General features: G+C 45.5%; 1 protein-coding gene across 3 annotated transcripts; it reads right to left on the reverse strand.

The window, feature by feature from the left end:
* Positions 1–8,699: 8,699 nt before the first annotated feature.
* On the reverse strand, positions 8,700–23,938 carry btr01 (bloodthirsty-related gene family, member 1). 3 transcript variants are annotated; one of them, XM_079498834.1, is made up of 13 exons: positions 23,526–23,938; positions 19,148–19,374; positions 17,334–17,740; positions 15,983–16,163; positions 14,824–14,919; positions 14,633–14,722; positions 13,644–13,787; positions 13,351–13,498; positions 12,087–12,140; positions 11,373–11,399; positions 10,864–11,039; positions 9,832–10,220; positions 8,700–9,623 (listed from the first exon to the last, which is right to left on the reverse strand). In XM_079498834.1, the coding sequence occupies exons 2-12, from the start codon at positions 19,349–19,351 to the stop codon at positions 9,852–9,854; spliced, it is 1,896 nt and encodes a 631-aa protein (XP_079354960.1). In that variant the 5' UTR covers positions 19,352–19,374; positions 23,526–23,938; the 3' UTR covers positions 8,700–9,623; positions 9,832–9,851. The 3 variants fall into 3 exon arrangements, with proteins under 3 accessions (XP_079354960.1, XP_079354958.1, XP_079354959.1); XM_079498832.1 differs by having other exon boundaries at positions 8,700–10,220; XM_079498833.1 differs by lacking the exon at positions 23,526–23,938 and adding an exon at positions 21,560–21,830 and having other exon boundaries at positions 8,700–10,220.
* Positions 23,939–24,204: the final 266 nt, after the last annotated feature.

The following is a 24,204-nucleotide window of genomic DNA, read 5'->3' on the forward strand; positions in this document are numbered from 1 at the left end:
CATGTTTTTATGAATGTCTTGTGGGATCTGATTCTCTCCATTTGTATGATTACAGTCATCTCATTAAGCCACTTCATAAAGCAAGGAGGAGAGGATGATTTCCAGTCTAACAGAATAATTTTCTTCGCTGCAACCATTCCGAGCATCAAAGCTTTTTGTTCTTCATCTGTATATTTTAAAGCATTCTCTGAGCATCCAAATAAAGCCAATTGAGGACCAATTATTATACTTCTTTTATACACTTTAGAAAACCATTAAAATATCTTTGACCAAAAACTGTGTAGCTGTGGACAGAGCCAAAATAGATGTGTTAGGTTGCCCTCTGCTGTTTTACATCTATCACACATCGGAGAGGTTGAGTTAGGATAGATCCTGTGCAGTTTTGTCTTAGAATAATGCAATCTGTGCATGACTTTATATTGTATTAGATGATATCTGGCATTTCACTAGTACAGACCACACATTCAATCGAACATCGTTTGACATAGTTTAGCGTTTATTTAGAAGAGAGGAGGAACATGAAAAGGAATGATGGAAATGAGGTGCATGTTGACATGCGTGCATATTGATATGCGTAGGATGGCCTTGGACTGTCCGTGGGGATGAGGGGGAAGGGAGGAGGACGAGGGGTTGGGAATAGGGGAGGAAGGGGGGAGTGAGGACGAAGGGTAGTTTCCGAGGGGCTGGGTGACGGGTGAAAGGGGGGGGGGGGAGGTTCGAGGGGTGAGGAAGACATGGATGATTTGGCGTTACAGGAGGGGGGAGGGGGTGAGGGGGAGGGATGAAGGAAGAGCCAGCTCGTTGCGAAGCTCTGTGAAGACTAAGCCCCTGGGGGAGGTGAAGGAAGAGCCAGCTCGTTGCGAAGCTCTGTGGGGGGGGGAGGTGGTGGACGAAGGCCGGGTTCCAGGGGGGGTAGGATACCCTGGGTGTTTGGCATGGGGTCTGAGTAGCGGGCGTCCTGATCGTACGAGGACACGCCCCCAATCCGAGACCCCCGTCTGGAACCTGAAACTGGAGAACGAGAGTTAGTAAAGAAGAGGGAGGGAGGGAGGGGTACGAGATACGGTGCACGAGTGACAAGTGGAACAGGCTGGCATATATACTCTTCCCTTTAATGGAGCGAGGGTGGTGATAGGGCAGAGCGCCAGACAGTTGCCATGGCAGCAGGGCCTCGGTGAGTGGCGAGGGTGGAGCTGGCATCGGTAGTCATGGCAGGTAAGTGGTGGAGTTGATTGTAGCTGTGGGGAAGGAGGTAGCTAGATACCTGAGGCTAGGAATAGAATTAGCATGGCATGGTGGCAGGGGAGGTCACCGATCTTAGCTTGTAGGCATGGCCTTCCTCCTGAACCTACGTTGTACCAACTCCATTTCACTAGTACAGACCACACATTCAATCGAACATCGTTTGACATAGTTTAGCGTTTATTTAGAAGAGAGGAGGAACATGAAAAGGAATGATGGAAATGAGGTGCATGTTGACATGCGTGCATATTGATATGCGTAGGATGGCCTTGGACTGTCCGTGGGGATGAGGGGGAAGGGAGGAGGACGAGGGGTTGGGAATAGGGGAGGAAGGGGGGAGTGAGGACGAAGGGTAGTTTCCGAGGGGCTGGGTGACGGGTGAAAGGGGGGGGGGGGGAGGTTCGAGGGGTGAGGAAGACATGGATGATTTGGCGTTACAGGAGGGGGGAGGGGGTGAGGGGGAGGGATGAAGGAAGAGCCAGCTCGTTGCGAAGCTCTGTGAAGACTAAGCCCCTGGGGGAGGTGAAGGAAGAGCCAGCTCGTTGCGAAGCTCTGTGGGGGGGGGAGGTGGTGGACGAAGGCCGGGTTCCAGGGGGGGTAGGATACCCTGGGTGTTTGGCATGGGGTCTGAGTAGCGGGCGTCCTGATCGTACGAGGACACGCCCCCAATCCGAGACCCCAAAAGGATAGATGAGATCGAGAATCGATCGTGGAGCATTTACTGGACCGGAGATCCGTGAGCGGCTCTGAGGTCCTGAACGCTCGTTCGGAAGTAAGCGTGGTACGCTTGAGATGACCAGCGCCCTAGGAGTTGGGCGGTGTGGTCAGTGATACCTTGTCTGGAGGCCGTGGAGGCGGCGCCGATCCGGAATGAGTGGCCGGGGAAGTCGGATGCTGAGTATCCGGCCTTGGTCGGGATCTGGCGGAGATGGTAGAGGAACCTGCGTCTGGTGGCTGAGGTTCCGGTATCTGTAGTAAACGGAGGATCGAGAGGAGAGGCGCGGGAAGAGCGCCTGCTATGTGGACTCGGATGGTGGATGGAAGCATGACCCGTGATGAATGGCAGTGGCTAGCTGCTTGAATTATGAAGTTATGGGTGACCGAAATCCGTGTGAGGCGTCTGAGGAGAGCCATGGGGGGGTAGTGAGGTGGAGTGACCTTTATTGATTATTTGGACAGTGGCTTGGTTGTCTGAGTGGATGAGGACTGGGCGGCTGGTCCAATCGTGACCCCAAAAGAGGCCGCGACTATAACGGGGTACAATTCAAGACGGGATTTCGAGGAAGTTGGAGGTGAGGAGTGAAGTGCGGTCTAGTTTCTCTGGGGTAGTGAGGCTTGGAAGGTGGCTGAGTCTAGATTGGTGCCCAGGAATTCTATTTTTGTCAGAGGCCCCGTGGTTTTTTAATTGGCGAGGGGGATGCCGGGCGCTGAGGAGGTGGCCTTGAGGCGTGTTAGGCTGCGAGCGGGGGGGGGGGGGGGGGGGGGGGCTGATGGCGAGGAATCATCCGGGAGGTGGACTAGGTGGGGGATGTGGTTGGTGATGGGGAGGAACCAGCATTGGCTATTTTGGGGGGTTGTGGGGGCAGCTGGGCCGATTGTGTGCTCCGCCGCAATAGGAGCAAACGTGTAGCATTTTGCAGTTGTTCATGCTGCAACCCAGCGCATTAAAATTGTTGCAGAGCATGCGGGAGCCGATAAACATTATTTTTCGGCCCCGTTTGTCCAGGGCTTGGGAGGAAGAGGGGAAGGTGGTCGGGCCGGTGGGGCGGTTGGTTTTTTGCTTTTTTGCGGGGGATGGTTGGGAGTGCGGCGTGTACGTGTGAGCTGGGGCGGATGAGGCGGGTTTGGCTGAGAGGACGCACTCGGTGGTGGGGTGGGAGGGGCAACCGCAGATGGTGCAGGCGAGAGCTCTACTGCCGGCGAAGAGCCGGCAGTAGAGCTCTACGTCGAGGGCGCCCCAGTACGTGGAGACATTCCATTGCTGGAGGCGGGCTGCTGCTCTCGCCGCGAACTGTCGGTGGTATTCGTAGAATAGAGATCCGCTGAAGCGCGCTGCGAGGTCCGTGATGAGGTAGAGATAATGATTTAACTCTTGCCTCCTGTGTGGGTACTGGGAACATATGACGTCAGTGAATATGGAAAATGCTAGGGTGAATTCTGTGTGGGTGAGGGGGGAGTGGGCTGATGAGGAGGATGTGAGATCGCGGAGGGTTATTGAAAACCCTCCGCAGTCAATAGCTCGTGGCTGGAAGGAGTGAGAGGAGGGTTTGAGGATGGAGGAGAGGTCAATATTGTTACCCAGTAGGATCTGCTGACGGAGGTGGGTTGACACGGGAGGTGGGTTGAGGGCGAGTGCGTTTGGAGGCATCACGGCAGCGGCTGCGGAGGAGAGAGAAAAGGGGGGGGGGAGAGACATGGGGGAGGGGGGGGGAGGGAGGGGGAGGGAGGGGGGAAGGGTGCTCTGGGGCAGCTGGGCACCCAGAGGTGGGGGAGGTGCTAGCCAGCTTGGGTCGGTGGCCCTGGGAGCGTGGGGCTGGCTAGCGGCCTGGGGGACTGAGGGGGAGAAGGAGAGAGCTGGGGGGGGGGGGGTGAGAGAAGTGTGCAGGGGGGTTGGATGACAGTGCGGCCTGCAGAGACGGGGATGTAAGCCTTCCGAGGAAGGCTTGGGAGGGGGGGGGGGGGTTGAAAGAGGGGAAAGAGGGGGGAGCAGGCACGGGGGGGTGAGAGGTATGCTGGGGGGGAGGCAAAGGTAGTCTGACCTGGGTGGCTGGAGGTCCGAGGCGGCTTTGGATAGACCGGCCTGGAGGTACAGGTGGGAGGTGTTGACCGGTGATGATATGATAAGCAGTATTGTGATTATCATCATTATTAATATTACTGCGGATGGTTTGCTCACCTAGAGAGTAATGGACAGGCAGCGCAGGGACCTCTCTCCTGGTGACGCGTCGTCTGGTGGAAGGACCCGGGATGACGTCATCGGGACGCGCCGCTGTTGTTGTTGCTGGTCGTGCTGGAGTGGAGCACTGGATGAGTAAAGTAAAAAGCTGGCCTTTGTTGGCCTTTCTACAATGGGGCTCGTTCCGCTCGAGGAGAGCCCTTCTGAGCCCGGCGATGGTCCACTCATTATATGGGCGGATGGTCGGCCTGGTTGGCGTGGCGGAGGAAGGTAGAGCCGAAGCGGCGGCCGCTGTCGGGGACTCGAGACGAGGAGGGGGTGGAGGTGGGGGATCGATGCGAGACCGGCGTTGGTGAGGCGGAGGGAGAGGGGGGAAGACGCGGCGGCGAGAAGACGAGTACCGGGGGGGGCTTGGTTCCAGCCGGGTTGCCTCCGATGCCCTGAGGAAGCTGGGGGCGGACCGAAGCAGGACGCCGGCAGGCAGGAACCTCTGGACGGGCGGCGCCGGCGTCTCGGGAAGGTCCTGGAAGTCATCGTCAGAGTCGGGGGGATGGAGGTCGAGACGATCCATTGCGAGTAACGAATTGCTGCAGCGAGTCGTTAGTTGTGCTGTGTATGGTACGAGTTGTACGAGATACGGTGCACGAGTGACAAGTGGAACAGGCTGGCATATATACTCTTCCCTTTAATGGAGCGAGGGTGGTGATAGGGCAGAGCGCCAGACAGTTGTCATGGCAGCAGGGCCTCGGTGAGTGGCGAGGGTGGAGCTGGCATCGGTAGTCATGGCAGGTAAGTGGTGGAGTTGATTGTAGCTGTGGGGAAGGAGGTAGCTAGATACCTGAGGCTAGGAATAGAATTAGCATGGCATGGTGGCAGGGGAGGTCACCGATCTTAGCTTGTAGGCATGGCCTTCCTCCTGAACCTACGTTGTACCAACTCCATTAATGGAGCAAGAGTGTATTCTCGATAAACCCTTCTTCCAGATTTCATCATTCATCTCCATTCCATTCCCAAGTGGTTGGTAGATACAGGAGTAGTAAAGACAGAAACAAAACGAGAAATCATTTGCTTAGAGTCAGGGGGAAGTTGTAGAAGCTTATTAAAAGCATTGCTCTCTGGTAGGTTTTCAAATTGTGTGATATTCTCTCTGACATAATGTCTAATTTGAAGATAACGGAAATAGTGTGACTGAGGTAGCTCAAATTTCATTCTTAACTGTTGAAAAGATGCAAAACGTTTCTCCATGTATAAATCTCCAACAGTGGAAAGCCCTTTAGTAGCCCTACTATCTGAGTCTGATGGTGGAAATGATGGGTTTTTACAAATAGGGGTATAGATAGAGACATCGGGCAGTTTGAGGGTAGCTTTTATTTGTTTCCAAATCTTCAATGAGTTTTTTACTATAAAATCCTCGCCAACTATTTTACTTGGCGACTCTGTTCTTGAGAAAAGCATGGCAGAAAGGGAATATGTAGTTGATGCTGTTAGTTCTATGTCAAGCCAATTTACAATTTACAATTTAGGCATTTAGCAGACGCTCTTAATCCAGAGCGATTTACATTAAGCAAGAACAAAAAGCATGGGAATACATCACATATATAAACAGCATTTATCAAGAAACATGCGTAAGCTAAGAACGTAACTAGAACATATCTATATATAATGACACTATACATATAAGCTATACATATATATTATACTATGCTGTACTGTTATTGTGCTGTCTACATGACATGCTATAAGTCTGTTTCAAATGCTATCTAAGTCTAAAAAAGTGCTGTCTAAGGGGGTAGGGTAAGTGCTATGGGCCATGGTGGAGTCTGAAAAGGTGGGTTTTCAAACTACGGCGGAAGATCGGGAGTGATGCTGCAGTTCTGATTGCAACGGGAAGTGCGTTCCACAGTTTTGGGGCCAGAAGGGAGAAGAGTTTGGGACGTGTGGAGCGTTGTCCCGGCGTTTTTAGTGAGGGTACTTCCTGCTTCCCTGCGTTGGCTGATCTGAGTGCTCGGGAGGGTTTGTAGGGCCATTACATTTTTTCTGAGAGTCCCCATTGCCAGTAGGTCAGGGCCCTGGCATTACATGCCCAGCAGCCCAGTAATAGTGTCTGAACACGGGTATGTTCAGTCCACCCATTTCAGTGGGTTTTTGAAGATGAGGTTTTGATATGCGACTAGCTTTGTATCCCCATACAAAATAATGGTAAGATAATGGAGTCTAATTTATTAAAGAATTTTGCAGTGAGAAAAATTGCCAGGTTTTGAAACAAATAAAGAAATCTCGGTAAAGTCACCATCTTAATAGCATTGATGCGGCCCATCATGGATAATGGTAGGATCCTCCAATTTTCAATATTGCTTTTCAATTTTTCAATCTTTTCTCCAAAATTCTATTTAAATATATTTTTTGGGTTTCTAGGTATTTTAAGCCCAAGGTAAGTGAAGTGGTCCTCGATTAGATTAAATGGCAATGAGGTGATGGAATCTGGGTCCAGGTCTTCTGTAAGACATACAAAGTCACTCTTACTCCAATTCATTGTATAACCATCACACTGGGTGATCTTTACACATTTTTTGCCTCTATGATGTTAAATGTGAACATGGCAACATTTTGGCCTCACTGGATGTAATGAAGAGAGGTCCCATCGAGAAAGGCTTCATGCACACTCTGAGCAAGGATACATTTAAAAAGCCGGATTAACACCTCTGAGGGCCCCTGGGCACTGAAGCTCGAAGGGCCCCCCTGCACATGCATGTGCGAACCTGTTTGCGTGTGCCCTGTGCGCACGCAACATTTAGGCCGTTTTTGGGCATTTTGGGGCGGTTTTATGTTGTGATATTAGCCTTTTCCCGGCTGCCTACCCCGCCCCATAGTGACAGTCAGGCAGTAAAAAACACATTATTTTTATTTGACTCATAGTAAGCAAATGGGTGAAAGAATCCACCAGTGCCATGCAGTGTATTTCAGTGTTTTTACCTTTTTTTGTCGAGCCACCTGACACGCTATGCGTGCAGAATGAAAACAAAGCAATGCTGGATGGCAGACTCACGTCTTTTATTCCACTAGAATCACCTCTCCACCTGACCTCACACGGCCTAGTTAGCCCACCCACCTTGAACAGCCAATCATTATCTAGCGCATTGTTGCTGCTTTACACACGATTACACTTTTCAGCTGCATTCTCACCAACAATAAAACACTATATAATTTTAGACATCATTTATTTAATTCGGATTAGTGGCGGAAATTTCTGTGGAGCTAAAAAAAAAGAAAAGAAAAAAAAAGGAGGGTTGAGGCCCCCCTGGTGCCCAGGGCCCCTGGGAACGTGCCCAAAGTGCCCATATGGTAGCTCCGGCTCTGGGGCTAATACATATTAAAACAATAAAATGCCACTTAACACTTCGACACACCACAAAGCATGTGTGGTCTGCCGAGAAAAATGACCTGAAACTGAGATGTGCAACATACAGGAAACTGGATCAAGTGCTTTCAGCAATATGGCTTGGTGTGCTCATACTGCTCATGCTGTATGCCTACAGTATGTTACGTTCGCAATTGTCATCATTCAACAAAGTATATTTATTTATGAAAATAAATTTTTTTAAAAAGGGGAAAAAAAGATGAAATACGGAGATACAAGGTTTATGCACGTTCCTGGAAGAATTGTGAGCAACCTTCCATGTCAAAGGTGATAACTCTGCTCGTTGTGTGATACTGTCATTAGGCCTATACTTGTGCTCCTGATTGCAGTTTCTGTATGTTCAAGAAATATCATTCATAATTGGTTCAATGCAACTTACTCTACTGTATGAGATCTTCACACAGAATAGAATAGAATACTTTATTGTCAATATACTGTAATGCAACACAATTTAAAAAGTGTAATCTGTCGATCTGTGTTTAAAACAATGTAAAAGAAGTGTGATCCCTAAATGTTGCTTTCAACAGACTAAAAATAAAGCAATGTAATGCTCATACAAATAATGAGCATTAAAAAACAAGACATTATGCATTATAAAAATCTATTAAAAATAAGACAGATTGAAAAGTAAAATATATATACTGCCTATCCATATACTGTACACATCGCATACACATTATATGATAATATGGCATGCTGCTGCTGCTACCTGCAGCAGTTCTGTCTCAGTTTTCAATAGACAACACACAAGGATAGAAAAGATGATTTGACTCATGAACGGAACGTTGGTAGAATAGAAAGCCACATCCTGTTCCTTTGAAGTAGAGCAGAGGTACAGGTTAGTGACGTTAGTTATGACCACCATTTATCTTATCACTTATCTTCTACCCTGTTACGCAAGAAAATGAGCTCTGAAGCACAAGCACCCTCCTAATGACCTCTGAATTCAAGCCTGTAAACATGACAAAGTGATGAAGTGTCAACATATCTGGTTTATCTGATCTCAGGTAAAACCGCTCTCAAAACCGCTCTCAAAACCGCTCTCAAAACCGCTCTCAAAGGGCACCTACGGATGGCTGCAATTCGAAACTGGCCCCCGTAAAATCTGAATCCCCCCCACCCCTTTTTCCCTTCACTGTATATGTTTCTTTTCCCTTTTTACCTCCATTATGATGAATTCCTGTTCTGTTCTTTGTCTATATAGAAGTGTCTATTTGTACGTCTCTACATGTTTTGATGAATTGAACATGGTACTGTAATTCTGCAAACTGTTAATACAATTTTCAATCAATCAATCAATCAATCAATCAGGTGCACCAAAATTGTTGTTGTTCTAGAATGTTCTAGTTCATTCTAGAAATTATCAGGGGTTCTTATTTAGAAATGGTGTTGATGAAATCCTTTAGAGGAAGAAGCCTTCATTCTTCTGTTTTGTACTAATGAATTTGTTCTCTGGCAATGCAAATTTGGGCAGGTTTCAGCCCAATCTGATACATTAGTATAAAGCATATTGGAGGGCATACAGTACTGAGGTTAATACTTTAATCAATGTCTTTCATAGAATTATATCAGTATTGTGGAGCTTTAACAAGCCTACAATAGTCGTCTATCTGTAACATGACTGAAAGGTTTGTTCTTAAAGCTGCATACCGTACGCTTCATGGATTCGATCTGATCTCCCGTGGGGTTGGGAGACCAAACTTCTACTGCTCTTCCAAGAGGGATTGTGGTGTAATATAATATTATGTAATATTACTCATATGTACCAGTATTATTATATTGTTATTTTATATGTATTAGTGAGTATGTGTATGGAACAGTCACAGGACATGTGGGCTGGCTTATGCTACTGCAGGCCCAGGGCTAATGTATGCCAGAGGGCCTGCCACTGCTGAATGGGAACTTTGACCTTTGTTGACCTGTCCAGGCCATCCATTGTTGTAATGAGGTTTGGGGGACAGCTGAGGAGCCAATGACTTGTACTGTATGTCAGACAGGTGTAGGGAAGCTACACATGTCTACAGGTGTAGGGAAGCAAACTAGGGCGGACGCGGTTGAAATACACAGCTTTAGGGCCGATTCATACTCCTATTTTTAGAGCCGAATAAAAGTCGGTTCGGCTCTGTAGAGCCTACAATGTGATGTCATTTGAGGTTCGGGGGGGCGGGTACCGTCCTAAAGTCGGCTCTTCGGTGCTACTGAAAATTTCTGACGAGCCGAAATCATTTCGGCACTACAGCGCCGAAACAGCGGTGAAATAGGAGTATGAATCGACCCTTAATCTGTGCATTCGTTTCACTCTGGCTTTGCGATAGGACAGATGATGAGTGGAGCGTCGTTCTTCCCAGACTTATTGTTACAGGGGCTGAAGAACGGGTGGATGGTGTCGGAGAAAGTGTCCATGAACGTGTAAATCAGGACCTTGGCGTCCACATTGTAGAAGGACACCAGTCCCTTGTCACAGTCCACGTAGATGCCGATACGGTAGGGCCTCTGGCTGAGCGACAGGGTGGTGGAGGGCTCCGTACGGAAGGCGTAGTCGTTCCGGTCCCGCAGGCTGAGGAACCAGTAGCCGTTGGCGGGACTTACAGTGATCTTGCCCTTGCGATTGACAGACCGACTCGCCACTCCGAGGTCCCAGTCGGTCTTCCCGCCAACCTCCACCTGGAGCAGAAAGATGACATTTACGGTCATATGACGTATGCACACATTTCCTTGGTGGTGGAAAGTAACTAAGCACATGCACTCAAGTATTGTGTACAAATTTGAGGTATTTTAAATTTACATTACGTTACTGGAGTAATTCCAATTTTCAATACTACTTCAATACTTCTACTCGACTACATCTCAGAGGCAAATATTGTACTTTTAACTCCACCACAATTATTAATATAACTTTAGTTACTAGTTACTTTGTAGATTTGGATTACCATATATTAATACCACTTCAGCCCTATTTAAACTTTGGCTATTTTACGCATTGTGAGCTTGTATCTGCTATTTTCATACATGATACATAATGATAAATGCATAATGAGTACTTTTACTTTTGGTACTTTAAGTATATTTTGATTACCAGTCTACATTGCAGTATTGACATTTTACACATTTTAAAAAATGTGAATACTTTTTCTACCATTGCATTTCCTTATATTGTTGTTATTACAATTATTGGAAAACTTTAGTTACTAGTTGATTTACTTGATTTACAGTAGGCTACACCACTAAATAGGCACAGGCTAATTGTACAATCAGTATATGCATGTATAATGGGCTCTATAACTGTTTGGGAAAGCCTACTACCTACCTCCCAGTAATGTCTTCCAGAGCTGAAGCCCTCGCGGGCGAGAACACACACCACCCTGTCGAAACGCTCCGGGTTCTCTGGCAGTGTCTGAGTACGGTCACCGCAGTACACGTGTTTACCATCCAGAGATATTATAAGACGTGGATGGGACGTGTTGGGGTCTAAATTGATGTCAGCTGAGAGAGAGAGAGAGAGAGATTTCATAGTTAGATTGATCATCGGCAGATAACTGAGACAATGACTGAATGTCACAAACGCACATGGAACTCCATAAACAAATGCAATCCAACATTAATTCCGAACCTCAACCAAGTGATGTGCGTATTCTATTAGTTGTTGTAGCATTTCTATTGATATCATGTTCATTGTTTATGGCCAATGCTGGGAATATTTTATCTGTGGTTCTGGTATATACGACTGGATTTAATACATGTATTACATTTTGGGATATTTATGTTTGATAATATCATAATATAACAATTTAGTTTAGAACTGAATTGAACGTTTACCTGCATATTCTTGAACCCTCCTAACCTCTGCAGAGGAGAGAGAAAGATGGAAAAGGTTGAAGTTAAAGATTACAAAATTCAATCCATTCCAATCCGCTTTATTCATAGAGCACATCTAAAACAACAGTGTTGAACGAAAGTCCTATACACTCAGTAAACAAATATAACATATTAAGAGTAAAACAATAAACATGGGTGGAAACAGAGGGTGCAACACAGAGACACATTGCCTAATGCAGGGGTTCTCAACGTTTTTGGCCGGGGACCCCCGGAAATGCTTTGGCAATGTCTCGGGACCCCCACCCCGCCCCCTCCCGACCCCCAATATAAATTGACTGCTACAATAACCTTAAACCATTTTGGGCGGGAACCCCTTTTGGTGTTTTAAGCATTGTTATAATTTTAGCTATTGAAAAATAGCAGATCTACAAGCTCATAGCGCGCCACCGAGTGGCGCGCTACGAGCTTGTAGGTCTGCTATTTTTGAAAAATCGTGAAAATAAAATTTAAAAAAAAATCTTTTTTTCTTTTTTTTTTGAAAATAATTTGGGGACCCCCTAAAATATTTTGGCGACCCCCCGAGGGGTCGCGACCCAGGGGTTGAGAACCCCTGGCCTAATGGAAACAGCAACTCTCTGAATCATCCAGTGAAAGTGAAATAAAACACTAGGCATGTGTGACATAAATTAAATCTATTGGTCAGTGAGAACGTACTTGGATTGGACCTTGGGGACCTGGTTACTGATTGTTCCGATGGGGACCTGCGACCTGTTCGTAGGAAGGACATGGTATTGTTATTGTTGTCATAATGCTTTTGCTTTTCTTTTTCCTTTATTGCACTGTGTCTGTAAAGCACTTTGAGCTGAATTTCATGCAAGGTGCTATACAAATAAAGCTTATTGTTATTCTATGACCACTTAAAGCTCCAATCTGTAACTTTCATGTTGTACCCGTGATTATCAGGCCTTGGCCCCTCCTGTGAGTGCCAAAACTCCGACCTTTGAGCTAAGACACATGGCGGCCATGTTGGCATTTTGCATTGAAAAGTCTGGGTGGAAACGGGTACAGGGTGGCATTTCATTAACTTAATGGCAAGATGGCTGCCGTGTGTGTGATTTGTGAATATGGTCTATGCTCATTGGTATGGAGCATGCCTGCTTAGTACTGATGGGAGACATTTAATTTTGACCTTCAGGCATTACTACTTGTCAACCAGTAGGTGTCCTACCTGATCACAGGATCTAAATGCCTCACTGGAAGAGTAGGGAGACCTCCAGCCACTGCTAGTGAGGGAGATTAGGGCCATATTTGCCCAAATGTGCTGACCTCATCACTTTTGTGATGACGGCTATGGCTGTTTATAGCCCAAGCCAAGGGCAAATGTTATCCTGTAACTGCGGTATGTTTTGTTTTTTTAGTTTTTCGTGCAAATCTAATGCTTGCAATGGATTCAGAATAATGGACATGCTACTTAAAGTTAATGAAAATTTGATCTGCCTTAAATAAAAGATCTACAAGCAGATATACAAGCTCATAGCTTGTAGATCTGCTATTTATTTTTTAATCGTGAAAATGTGGCACAAATCTTTGAATACAGAGCAAATGTTTTTAACTCAAATCTTTGCTTCTGGGGAGATCCCTGGAACAACATATTTTCAGATGGGGGTTGCGGCCAAATACATCTAATTCTGGGGCTCCTTAGTTTGAGAACCACTAATATAGAAACATAGGTTTTTCAGAAAACTGTCAGGATTTAGAAGACATTTGTAGAATCTGGTCTCAGTCCTAAATGGGTTAAACAATATGAAATATGAATATGAATGTCTTTGAATGTGGAATCTCTAACCAGTAAAGTCCTACGTACATCAGAAATGTTCAAAAATAGATAAAAACAAGCTCACAACATAGAACATTCTGAAAACTGTGTAAAATCTTTGGAGATTGGCAGTCTTGCTGCCCTTCAGGTGTGTGGACTTACAGATCTCTGGCAGTTTCCTCAGATCCTCCTGAAATCGCTCCATCATTTGCGTAACAGATCTGAGAACCACTCCTGAGGTCAGCTCTGACATCACATGGGTGTCCGACCAATCCTTGGTCAGCAGACGGCTGGAGAGTGCAGGGAAAGTCTGCAGGGAGTGATTGGAGACAAGAGATAGTTTGAAGAAAACGTAAAGTCACCATGTGACACGTTTTAGGCATTTAGCAGACGCTCTTAATCCAGAGCGATTTGCAGTAAGCATGCAAGAACAAAAACATGGTCACCATGGTTACCTTGAGGAAGAGGACGTAGTCTTCAGACTGAGCAAGCTGTCCCAGTGCAGTGCTCTTCTTCCTCAGGTCATCCAGCTCCTTCTCCAGCTCTCTGAGCAGACTCTGTGCTCTGTGCTCCGCCGAACGCCTCGCCATCTCGATCACCTGCAAGTGACAAACACATTACTCATATCGTTTGTTCTCACATGGTCGCTGTTGAGCAATCCTTGTATCTTTATATTTCATCTCCCCCCCATAAATAAATGCGCTACAGTCATATGTGTGTGTGGTCAACCAAAAGTAGTGAAAATAGCTGATCTACAAGCTCACAACACATTGCATGGTTGAGATAGGATTAAGATAAGCAACAAAAGTACAGTAGATGCAGCAAACTTGAGCTTGTACATCTTTTTTTCCCTAAACATTTGAAAATAAAAATAAATCAAAATGAGAAATGTCCCTATAATTTCTTGCCCAAAATCTGGACACCAGGTTGAAATGTTAAGTTTGTCTGTGGGTTTTAACTAATAACTACATCCATTGGAAGTTGGAGGCCAAGTCTACCAGTCTACCTGTTCTACCTCTTCTATTAAGAACGTTATATCCTGTGTTCAGATCAGAGAGCTCAACACTATACATTTCGGCACTCGCACATTTTGGGATTCAAATCCTATAGGACATGAATTTATGAAGTTATGGATTGTATCTTTAACCCATTGATGCCTGATGCAACGTATACGTTGTTCTACCCTTGATGCCGGCGCGCTCCCTGCGTCTCATCAGCTATTGCTATACATGTAGCAACATAACTATTTAAAAAATTATTAATCCGAATTTGAAGGTTTTTAGAAACCTTAGGTCAGGCCCTAGAAGGCGTTTCCAGATTCGGCCTCAGGCATCAATGGGTTAACTCGACTCGACTTTCTTTTTTTATATCAGGGACAATACAAAAAACAATGTATCAAGACTTGTACTCTTGCAGAGTAGATATTTATTTATGAGCTGCTTACCTCCAACACTTCAGACTGGCAGCGTTCCACACTGGTGACGAGTTGTGAAAACACACGGACACTGCCATTCGTCTCTCTCTCCGCACACGCCTGGGTCCAAACACAGAAAACAGCGGGTGGTTCAGTAAAGTGTTTTAGTTAACAAACCAGGTGAGCCATTCCAATAGTTGGTGATGGTGATCCCAGTTTACCTGTATGTGCTGCAGAGAAGTCTGTATCTCCTCCACTTTACGCTCTCGCTCTGAAATCTGATCCCTCAGCTCCACCTCGGTGATACCTAACTGGGACTGCAGGAAAAGAATACAATAATGTTTTTCATAGCCTATAAAAATAGTATTTATTTACAACCCATATAAACAGGGAAGATTCATATTTCTGTCTGTTCTGGCCTTTCTCTGTATTGCTACAATTCCCATGGTGCATTTCATTGATCCCGGGACTCCCTTACGGTGCATTGCCATCATCACATAAACCTGATTCATGTTTTTTAAGTTGAGATCATTATTTTGTGAACAAGGACAATATCACGTCCGCCAACGTTACTAGCATTGTCACATTCACGTAAACCTTTTAGCTATGTTTCAGAGACACAGACGGTTGCTCAGTGTTACGGCATCGAATGGAATGCAAGCAATGCTATTTTCCCTTTAAAATCCTTTGCCAGACAGCAGTGGCAGAACTTGTTCTATTCCGTCCTTGCATGGTGGACAAGCCAGGTTCATAAAAGCACTATGCTGTTGCATTATGGTGCTAAATTACCCATTAAAGCTTGACATGAAATCACTTTGCACACATGCCCGCAACTGTGGCTCTTACAAGCCTTAATACATTCATCATCATGAAAATATGTAGGCTACAGAATATAAGTTAACTTAACAAGTTAATTTCATCCATTTCTGCTCTAATAGGACAATGAAATTGGTTCTTGATTCTTGAACAAAATAACATGATGACTGCCTGGCTGCACAGCACAAATCGTGCATGAGTCATGCACGATTTGTGCTGTGACACACACACACACACACACACACACACACACACACACACACACACACACACACACACACACACACACACACACACACACACACACACACACACACACACACACACACACACACACACACACACACACACACACACACACACACACACACACACACACACACACACACACAACCTAAGTCCTAAGAGTTCAGCACCAGAGACCTGCTTCAATCAGTCTCTACAACTACTACACTACATTGCATGTGATGGGGCCCCCCTGACATGCCAGGGGCCCACGCACGCAGTCGACCCTCTGGGAGTCGCCCCCTCAGCTCCGCCCTGAATCTCTGCCCCCTGACATACCTTCTTGATGTGCCATTCTCTCTTGGCGGGGATAGAACTGTGCCCTCGATGCTCGGCTGTCTCCAGACACACACTGCACACACACGTCTGGTCCGTACGACAAAAGAACTCCAGTCCCCTCTGGTGCACGGGACACAGGGGGAGGTGGAGGGAGTAGTCAGAGGGGCCGCTCAACGAGTACCTTGGATAGTGGCCAATAGTATTGTGTATATTAGATGTTTTATTTATTTATTTCAAGGACACAGTTTGATATGCATATTAAGCAACAGACCCCCATTTGATTATCTTTTATCTCTGGTACTACAGAGATCTACAGGTACAATGTAAAATTGTCTGCATTATTTTAACAATATAAGTGTTTCTACGTGACTCCATGTGTATAATATGGTACATTACAGTAGCCTCGCGTTGCGATACTAATCTGCGCTGGGCTACGTGGGGCATATGCATATGCAATAGGGGCGGGTGAAGTGTGGCTGCGCCAGGCTAACATTACAGTACATTAGTGGTCCCCTCCTCCTGTTCCCCGTATAAATGTCCTGCTACACCTCCACCTCTTCCTTTGCATATTGGAATGAGGTGGGTGTCTTTTGTTATTATCCCTGTATAACAAAATAAGAATTGGAGCTGCAAATTACTTATACAGTGTTTGTTTGACTGCAACATAAGAGTGGTCGGTGCAACCACCAAGCACATTTCTAGTTGCTTGTTTAGAGAGGAGTCAATGCACTAAATGCACTAACTAACTAACCTGGAGAGGAGACATGTATTTTGTGTCATTCTGTCAGAATAAATGGAGATCATCTCCAAAGAGTCCTGGGTCCATCTACTCTAATCCATTCAACACAATGGATGCAGAGATAGCGACTACACCGGTTATAAAACTAGCCTAGAATCTTTCCCCCCTTCTGTAGTTTTTAACCAAAACGTAAAACAAACAGCCTAGCCCTATGAGTATAGGGTATCCTGCCCTTTTAAAATTTGGTGAGGGAAGTGCCACCATGTGCAGCATCTGTAACCTCGCTAAGGTCAACCACACCAATGCAACTCATTGCAACTCAATGAGTTGCATTGGTGTGGTTGACCTTAAAACGGTTTTGTCAGAAGGGGTCCCTACTATACCGGTGTGGTTTGGTGAAACAGTGAAACTCGGCTACTATAACCACAGTTGCTGCAGTGGGTGTGTTATCTCCCTCATCACACTGTCAGGAAATTCCAGTGGAGCCACCTTTTTGTTTACCATTACTGGCAATGAGGTCTTGGCAATCTATTCAATTGTCAATTTTCTTTGTTAGTAAAATGCAATTTTCTTTCTTTGGTGATAAATTAGGTGTTAGATCAAGCTCAATACCTGCGAGGGGGTGAGTAGGGTGGAGGGTCGTCCGTGTGCGTGTAGCTGTTTGTCCGATCGCGTGGAGACGGGGGTGGGACATCTACCACCTGGGTCTGTGTTTGGATGGGTGTGGACTGAGGACGGGAGAGGGTTGGCGGAGGAGGCGGTGCCCTGTCGCCTGCAGGCCGCTGCAGGCGTGTCATCAACTCTGCAAACAGGCTCCCTGGCATCCCCCCCGGCATCCCCACTGGCACCCCCCCGGGCCTGAGGGTGTGGTGATGTGGATGGTGAGCGCTAGAGTGACCTTCCTCCGCCTCCCTTCCACCTCCACCTCCACCCGACTCTCTGGTGACGGCCGGTCCTTTTGCTGTCATGTCGGCCAACTGTTTGAACTGCTCCGTGATCTCCTTCAGGGTCCTGTTGACCTGGAGGTGGTAGGGCGACCATATTATTAAAAAATCACACCCGTGTGAACTGAGTGGTGTAAGGTCTTATATAGCCTTTCTGACGTAACGAAATCATGTCTGACGTAATGAAATCACACCCGGGTGAACAGGGTGAACATAGCAACCATGCTCATTTTTTCTGCACAGACTAACAAAGCCAGTTGTAGGAGTGGTTTACACCACTCAAAAATCATGTCTGACGTAATGAAATCACACCCGGGTGAACAGGGTGAACATAGCAACCATGCTCATTTTTTCTGCACAGACTAACAAAGCCAGTTGTAGGAGTGGTTTACACCACTCAACAAAACAAAAAAGCCCAAGCCGGACGCTTAATCTATAAAACCGGCTATTTTCGCTACTTTTGGCAATGTTTTTGCCATTATTTTTACATTATTGTGGTGAAAACCAGGGCAATGTGGTATTGAATGTTGAAAAGCTCAACATTTTGTTTTGGGGGGGAAACTCTCCCCTGTCAGGTGAAAAGAAGCAGCTTGGACTCCTCATGCATCAAAGTCAAAGTCATACGATTAGTCACAGACGTTACCGCAGTGAAATTTGTTCTCCGCATTTGACCCATCTCTTGGAACGGTGAGCCGCAGCGTGCGCCGCGCTCGGGAATCATTAGTTGATTTGACCCCCAATCCAGCCCATTGATGCTGAGTGCCAAGCAGGGAGGCATTGGGTCCCATTTTTACAGTCTTTGGTATGACCCGGCCGGGGATCGAACCCCGACCTCCCAGTTTCAGGGCGGACACTCTAACCACAAGGCCACTGTCTGGTCAACAGTGGCCTTGTATAGAAGGAAGCATGAGGTCAGTCCACTACCCCCCCCCCCAGGTTGGCAGAGGAGGTTTAGCGCTCAGGATTACATTAGATAATTGACACTGGGTGAAAAAATGGGTTGCAAAATCGTGGGATAAAGATTGAGGTATTTGTACTTTACTTGAGTATTTCCAATTTCCAATACTTTTACTTCTATCCCATTACATCTCAGAGGCAAATATTGTACTTTCACTACATATATTTTGAAACTTTAGTTATTACTATTTTTTACATTCTGATTATTATTGCAAAACATACATTAACCACCTATATACATTTCGACAATTTTATATCTACATGCTCACAATGCGTCACAATTACGCATTGTGAGCTTGGGTAGATCTGCTATTTTCAAAAGATTTTTATATTTTTTAACTTGAAATGGGACATTCTGCATAATGAGTTTACTTTTGGTACTTTAAGTACATTTTGATGCCAATACTTTTGCGCTTTTACTCAAGTGCATTTTGCATTCCGGACTTTCGCTTGTAATAGGAGTATTTCTATATTGCTGTATAAAAAAACGTTTTTTTACTTTTTCCAGTACCAGCCAGTGCGTACCTGGAGGTCGGGGCGCTTGCGGAAGGCCTCCTTGCAGAGAGGACAGAGGCAGGGCTTGGTGCTGTTGACACCGTCCCAGTAGGAGGAGATGCAGGCCAGGCAGAAGCTGTGTCCGCACGGCGTGGACACCGGGTTGGTGAACACGTCCAGGCAGATGGAGCAGGTGAACTGGTCCTCGGTCAGTAAGGCTGCCGACAGGGCCATGATGTCACCACTTTATCAATGAGCTGTAAGAAAGAAACATTATCATTCCATTTATATATATTTTTTTCCCCTATTTCTATACTTTGTTGTGTGTCAGTGTCCTGCGAAAGCAGTAAAATCAGGGTGCTGTGTGTGTGTGTGTGTGTGTGTGTGTGTGTGTGTGTGTGTGTGTGTGTGTGTGTGTGTGTGTCTCTCTCAAAAATAGCAGATCTACAAGCTCACAACATGACAGCGAGTCAACGTCCTGCTACCAACCTTTTTGAGCGGTGCCAAACCGCTCCAATGTTTGACAATGTTTCTATGTCTCTATGTCTGTATATGTTTGTATGTTTGTAGCACGGCCTCAACAGCTGCAAAACCACTGGGTGACCAACCTTCAATTGGCGCTGTTGAGCAGCCTTCAATTGGCGCTGTTGAGCAGCCTTCAATTGGCGCTGTTGAGCAGCCTTCAATTGGCACTGTTGAGCAGCCTAAAGGGCCATTCACACTGAGCACTGTCTTGAGTTTGTAATTTAAAATATTTGTTTTAGTTTTTATCACATCAAATAATAGTTGATCAACTCACTAGCCCTCTCTCTATCTCTCTCTATCACTTCTATCTTCTAGGTAATCTTTCTCTCTCTCATTCTCTCTTTCTCTCATTCTCTCTCTAAATGCATCCCTTTACATAAAGGAATGTGACTAAAGTAATGTATCTTTGTACATTGTGTTCCTGTATGGAACGCGGAAATACGGAAAATCTGCATGTCATCCTGTTAGATGAAGGTCACAATTCAATCATGACACATCCTGACATCCTCACGTTTCCTTATGAGGCATTTGGGTTTAGTTTTGACTAGACTTGAAATCAATCACACAATGTGTCTGTCTGTCTGTCTGTCTGTCTGTCTGTCTGTCACAAACCACTCGTCCGGTCAACAGCAAATGTCTTGTGGGCATAATAATGTCATAATAATATTATAATTATTTTGTTGAATGTAATCATAACAGTGCCCTGCCAAAATCATCTGGATAAAACAGTTTGCTTCTGCCCATGTCTGTCTCTTTGTTGAGCACATACATGTTAGTAAAGAATGTAGGTCTGCAATTTCCCCATATTTGTGTCTCTGTAGTAGATCAGCTATTTTCAGCTAAAGACATTTGGTGTAGAGGGGAAAAGGAAGAGGGGGGGGGGGCTGGGTTACACCAGTCAAACCAAACAACTTAAACAAGTAGGGTTTAAGACGGTTATATAATGCAATAGACACTCAAACAGTACAGGTGTCATGACTGTATAGCGGTAGCGTCCCTTCCCGCATGGGAGGCCCTGGTTTGATTCCTGGTTGTTACACATGCACCATGCGTCAGTAAAGCAGTGCAAATTACAAAAGCAGGTTGGTGTGGAGGGGTGCTCTTATCATCATACATCATCACATTCCGGCCAATCACAAGCACTTTTCTGTCCTCACTTTTTATCCTCAATTCCGTGGTGCTCAGCCAATCCAATCATCCCTAGGGGGTACACACAAACACACAAAGCTGGGCATAGGAGGGCCCTCGAAAAGAAAATCACACCTGTGTGAAGTGAGGGGCGCTAATATATTAAAGTCTAACTCATGTTGATAAGGTGATGTAAAACAAACGGTGCCAACACAAACATTAAACGCCACTAACAATAAAGAGACAATATGACGTAATGAGGCACATTATGACAAAGACAAACATTAAACCTGTGTATAGGAGGGGCTGGCGCCCCTCAAAGAGTAATTCAATTAAATAAAAGCAAAATTAAATGTATTACTTTGTTAATATTACTTCAGCAATGAGGTCTGTCCCATTAACCCTAATTTACACTGACAATGTGTTGCAACTTGACCTTTTCTGATTATGTTTCTCAAGTGGAGGCCTATGGTACTGTATGTAATGGTTCTCTCCTTATTTACTCAAAAGCTCTTAGTAAATTGTTACCATATCAGGTGCATGCAGGCATGTGGCTCCTATGTGAATCGATGATGTTGGAATACAGAAAACGTGAATGTAAATATTAAAGGTATGAGAACTTGACCCTTTGGATGAAACACCTGTGGATTTTAACATTCACACAAACACTTCAGGGTTATCTTGTATCCAACAAGGCTAAAAAAGGTACAGTATGATGTAGTCCAAATACAGGATAAGACTTAAATTAAATTTCAATTTGTACCCATTCATAGACACCTGTGTACTCACAATAATGTGCTTTTGATGGTGGGAAAGGTGCTTAAGTAATACTACCAAACATTGATAATGACACTAAGTGGCCACGTTTTGTTTGTTTTGCTTGATAGCAAATTAAGTGATAAGTGGCAAAGGTGCTTCTCAGGCTATAGACCAATTATTTGTTTACAAACATTGGGACTGGGCGCACGGGTGACTGTTTCATGTAATCAATTCCCAACAGATCTCGAAACCTGTTGTTTTGGGGAGCGCTGGTTTCAGTCCATTCAACCTCCTCTTGTGACTTGGCTAGTGAGATGCACCCTAGGATACATTTATACTTCAAAGCCCAACAGTGTTGCGCACAGAGAACAGCTGATATACAAGCTCACATCGCATCGCAAATGCGACTGTTGTGAGCGTAGAGGTCTGCGTGCGCGACACCATCGCGGGACGAAGCATACATTATACTTGATGGGCTGCAGGTGCGCGTGCAGCCGTGCACAAATAGGCTCTGCTGCCGTGTTCATGAGCGCACCTCCCGTTCTTATGACAGCGACTGGAGGTGTGGTTTTGAGGACAACTGTTTTGAATTGCTATTATTGTTCAAACACAACAGAAACCAAGGATTATATATTTCAAGGGCGAGAGATCACAATAAAAATCCTAATCATTCTTCCTCCACACTGGGAGAAAAACAGCATCTGAAAGTTTGATGGGGCATTTTTTACACGTGAGTGCAGTTAGAACTTTTCCATTGCATCTTATGAGAGGTGGTGTTCTTCTGCTGCCTTTATGCGCGCGCATGCCGTTTCTTATCAGTGTGGTCGTCTGATAAGGCGTCTATTAGCATTGAACAGGAATTATTATTTCTGGAATGTGGACAAATATTGAGCATTGGTAAAAAGGACCACTTCGAGACATGCTATCTTACCGTGACTACACGGTAAAATCACACTTGTGTGACCATCGATGGCTCGGCCGTAGAGAGGGTAACAAGCACAACATTCTTGGGAGTACTGTTGACGGACAACCTGGCCCCGAACAGCAACACCACTGCCATCATAAAAAAGGCCCAGCAGTGTCTATACCCCCTCACAGCTGATAGAGAGTCGACCTGCCTGTCCCAGCCCTGACAGCACAGTTGAGGAGAAAAAACAGCTGAACAGCCAGCAAGATCATCGGTACCTCGCTGCCCTCCCTGGCAGACATATACCAGCAGAGATGCATGAGGAGAGCGACTATCACCCACCCCTCTCACAGCCTCCCTTATGCCCTCTGGGAAACGGTACAGGAGATCAGTGCCAGGATGGAAAGGATGCAGAGCAGTTTCTTTCCCCAGGCGATCAGACTTTTGAACTCTAGTCTCCCTGGTAGATAGGACATGAACTCAGGGAGGCATTCCTATGTTAGAGAAGTGATGACATGAACTCTATGTTCAGTTTTTAAATGTTTTTATTTTATTTTTTTATGAATTCCTGTAGTTTTGTGTTGTTTTGCATTTGATATATTTATTCTTGTACGAGTCTGCTGTCTTTTAACTACGAGAATCATAATTTTGTTTTTTTCTGCTGCTGCAGTTGGACAAAATGACAAATAAAGCAATCTTGAATCTTGGTGCCCTTCATCACGATGAATGATGATGTAAATGTTGGTGTCTGTAAACACATACACAAACAATCTGCAATCTGGACACTGGACAGACATACATAGCCTACAAACAAAGCCACTCGTTGGAACGTTAGCACCACTCAAAAATAATCTTTTTATGTGTTTATTTATCCATGTGTAGCTCAGAGAATGTACGGAATTGACCCTTGTGTCTGTGACACTGTACAAATGTAACCGTCATGGCTCCATAAGGAACCAAGTGGACCCTTGTGTCTCTATAACTCTGAGACGGTTCAGAATGTGTCCATTTGGACAGTCTCTGAGTTAAATGGACAAAAAGGATGTTACCGTGTAGAAATCAGTGGTTTCCAGTGGTAAGGTTGCATACCTGCAGTGCCAGGTGAGGCGTCCCGCTGAGATTCCAGAGTGAGTGATGAGTATACGTCCAAAAGTTGACGATGATCTCAAAGATGATCTCTCTCTCTCTCGCTGTCCCTCTTTTTGTAACTACAGTAGGCCTTGTCTCCCACTTTCTTCCACTTTCTTCCAACTGGATTTTTCTTCTGTTTCTTCCCCAATCTATTTTTAACAGTGAAATCACCTCTTCCTCTCTGTCTTGTAACGACAGCCTCTCAACTACAGGTGACCCGCCTCTCCACTATACTAGCTTATCCAATCCAACCGGCTCTACAGGTGCAGTTGCTCTGGTATGCTCTGTTGCACAATACATACTCTGCCCCTCTCTACCACCCACTGCAATTCTCTCTCTCTCTCTCTCTCTCTCTCTCTCTCTCTCTCTCTCTCTCTCTCTCTCTCTCTCTCTCTTCCTCTGTGTATGTCCACTTACTTTTTAAACTTTTCTCCCAACAGGTCAGTATTTCTGTTGCTTTCTATTGGTGCACTAACCTGCGCCAACCACTGGAAAGATGTGATAGAGAAGATCTGAAGATGGCCGGACAGGAGGAGGAATTGAGATGCATTGACACACACCTGCCCCACATTCCACTCTCTCTCTCTCTCTCTCTCTGTGTGTGTGTGTGTGTGTGTGTGTGTGTGTGTGTGTCTTC

This window comes from Electrona antarctica, assembly GCF_951216825.1.
Source record: "Electrona antarctica genome assembly, chromosome: 4".
NCBI lineage: Eukaryota > Metazoa > Chordata > Actinopteri > Myctophiformes > Myctophidae > Electrona > Electrona antarctica.

What these genes read in the sequence shown, in the direction of transcription:
- btr01 (XM_079498834.1), bottom strand. Translation starts at nt 19,351, where the DNA reads ATGGCCCTGTCGGCAGCCTTACTGACCGAGGACCAGTTCACCTGCTCC. An exon ending in CCCTACTCACCCCCTCGCAG is followed by an intron (nt 16,164 to 17,333) that starts GTATTGAGCTTG and finishes CCACTATCCAAG; the next exon opens with GTACTCGTTGAGCGGCCCCT. An exon ending in GAGGAAACTGCCAGAGATCT is followed by an intron (nt 12,141 to 13,350) that starts GTAAGTCCACAC and finishes TCCTACGAACAG; the next exon opens with GTCGCAGGTCCCCATCGGAA.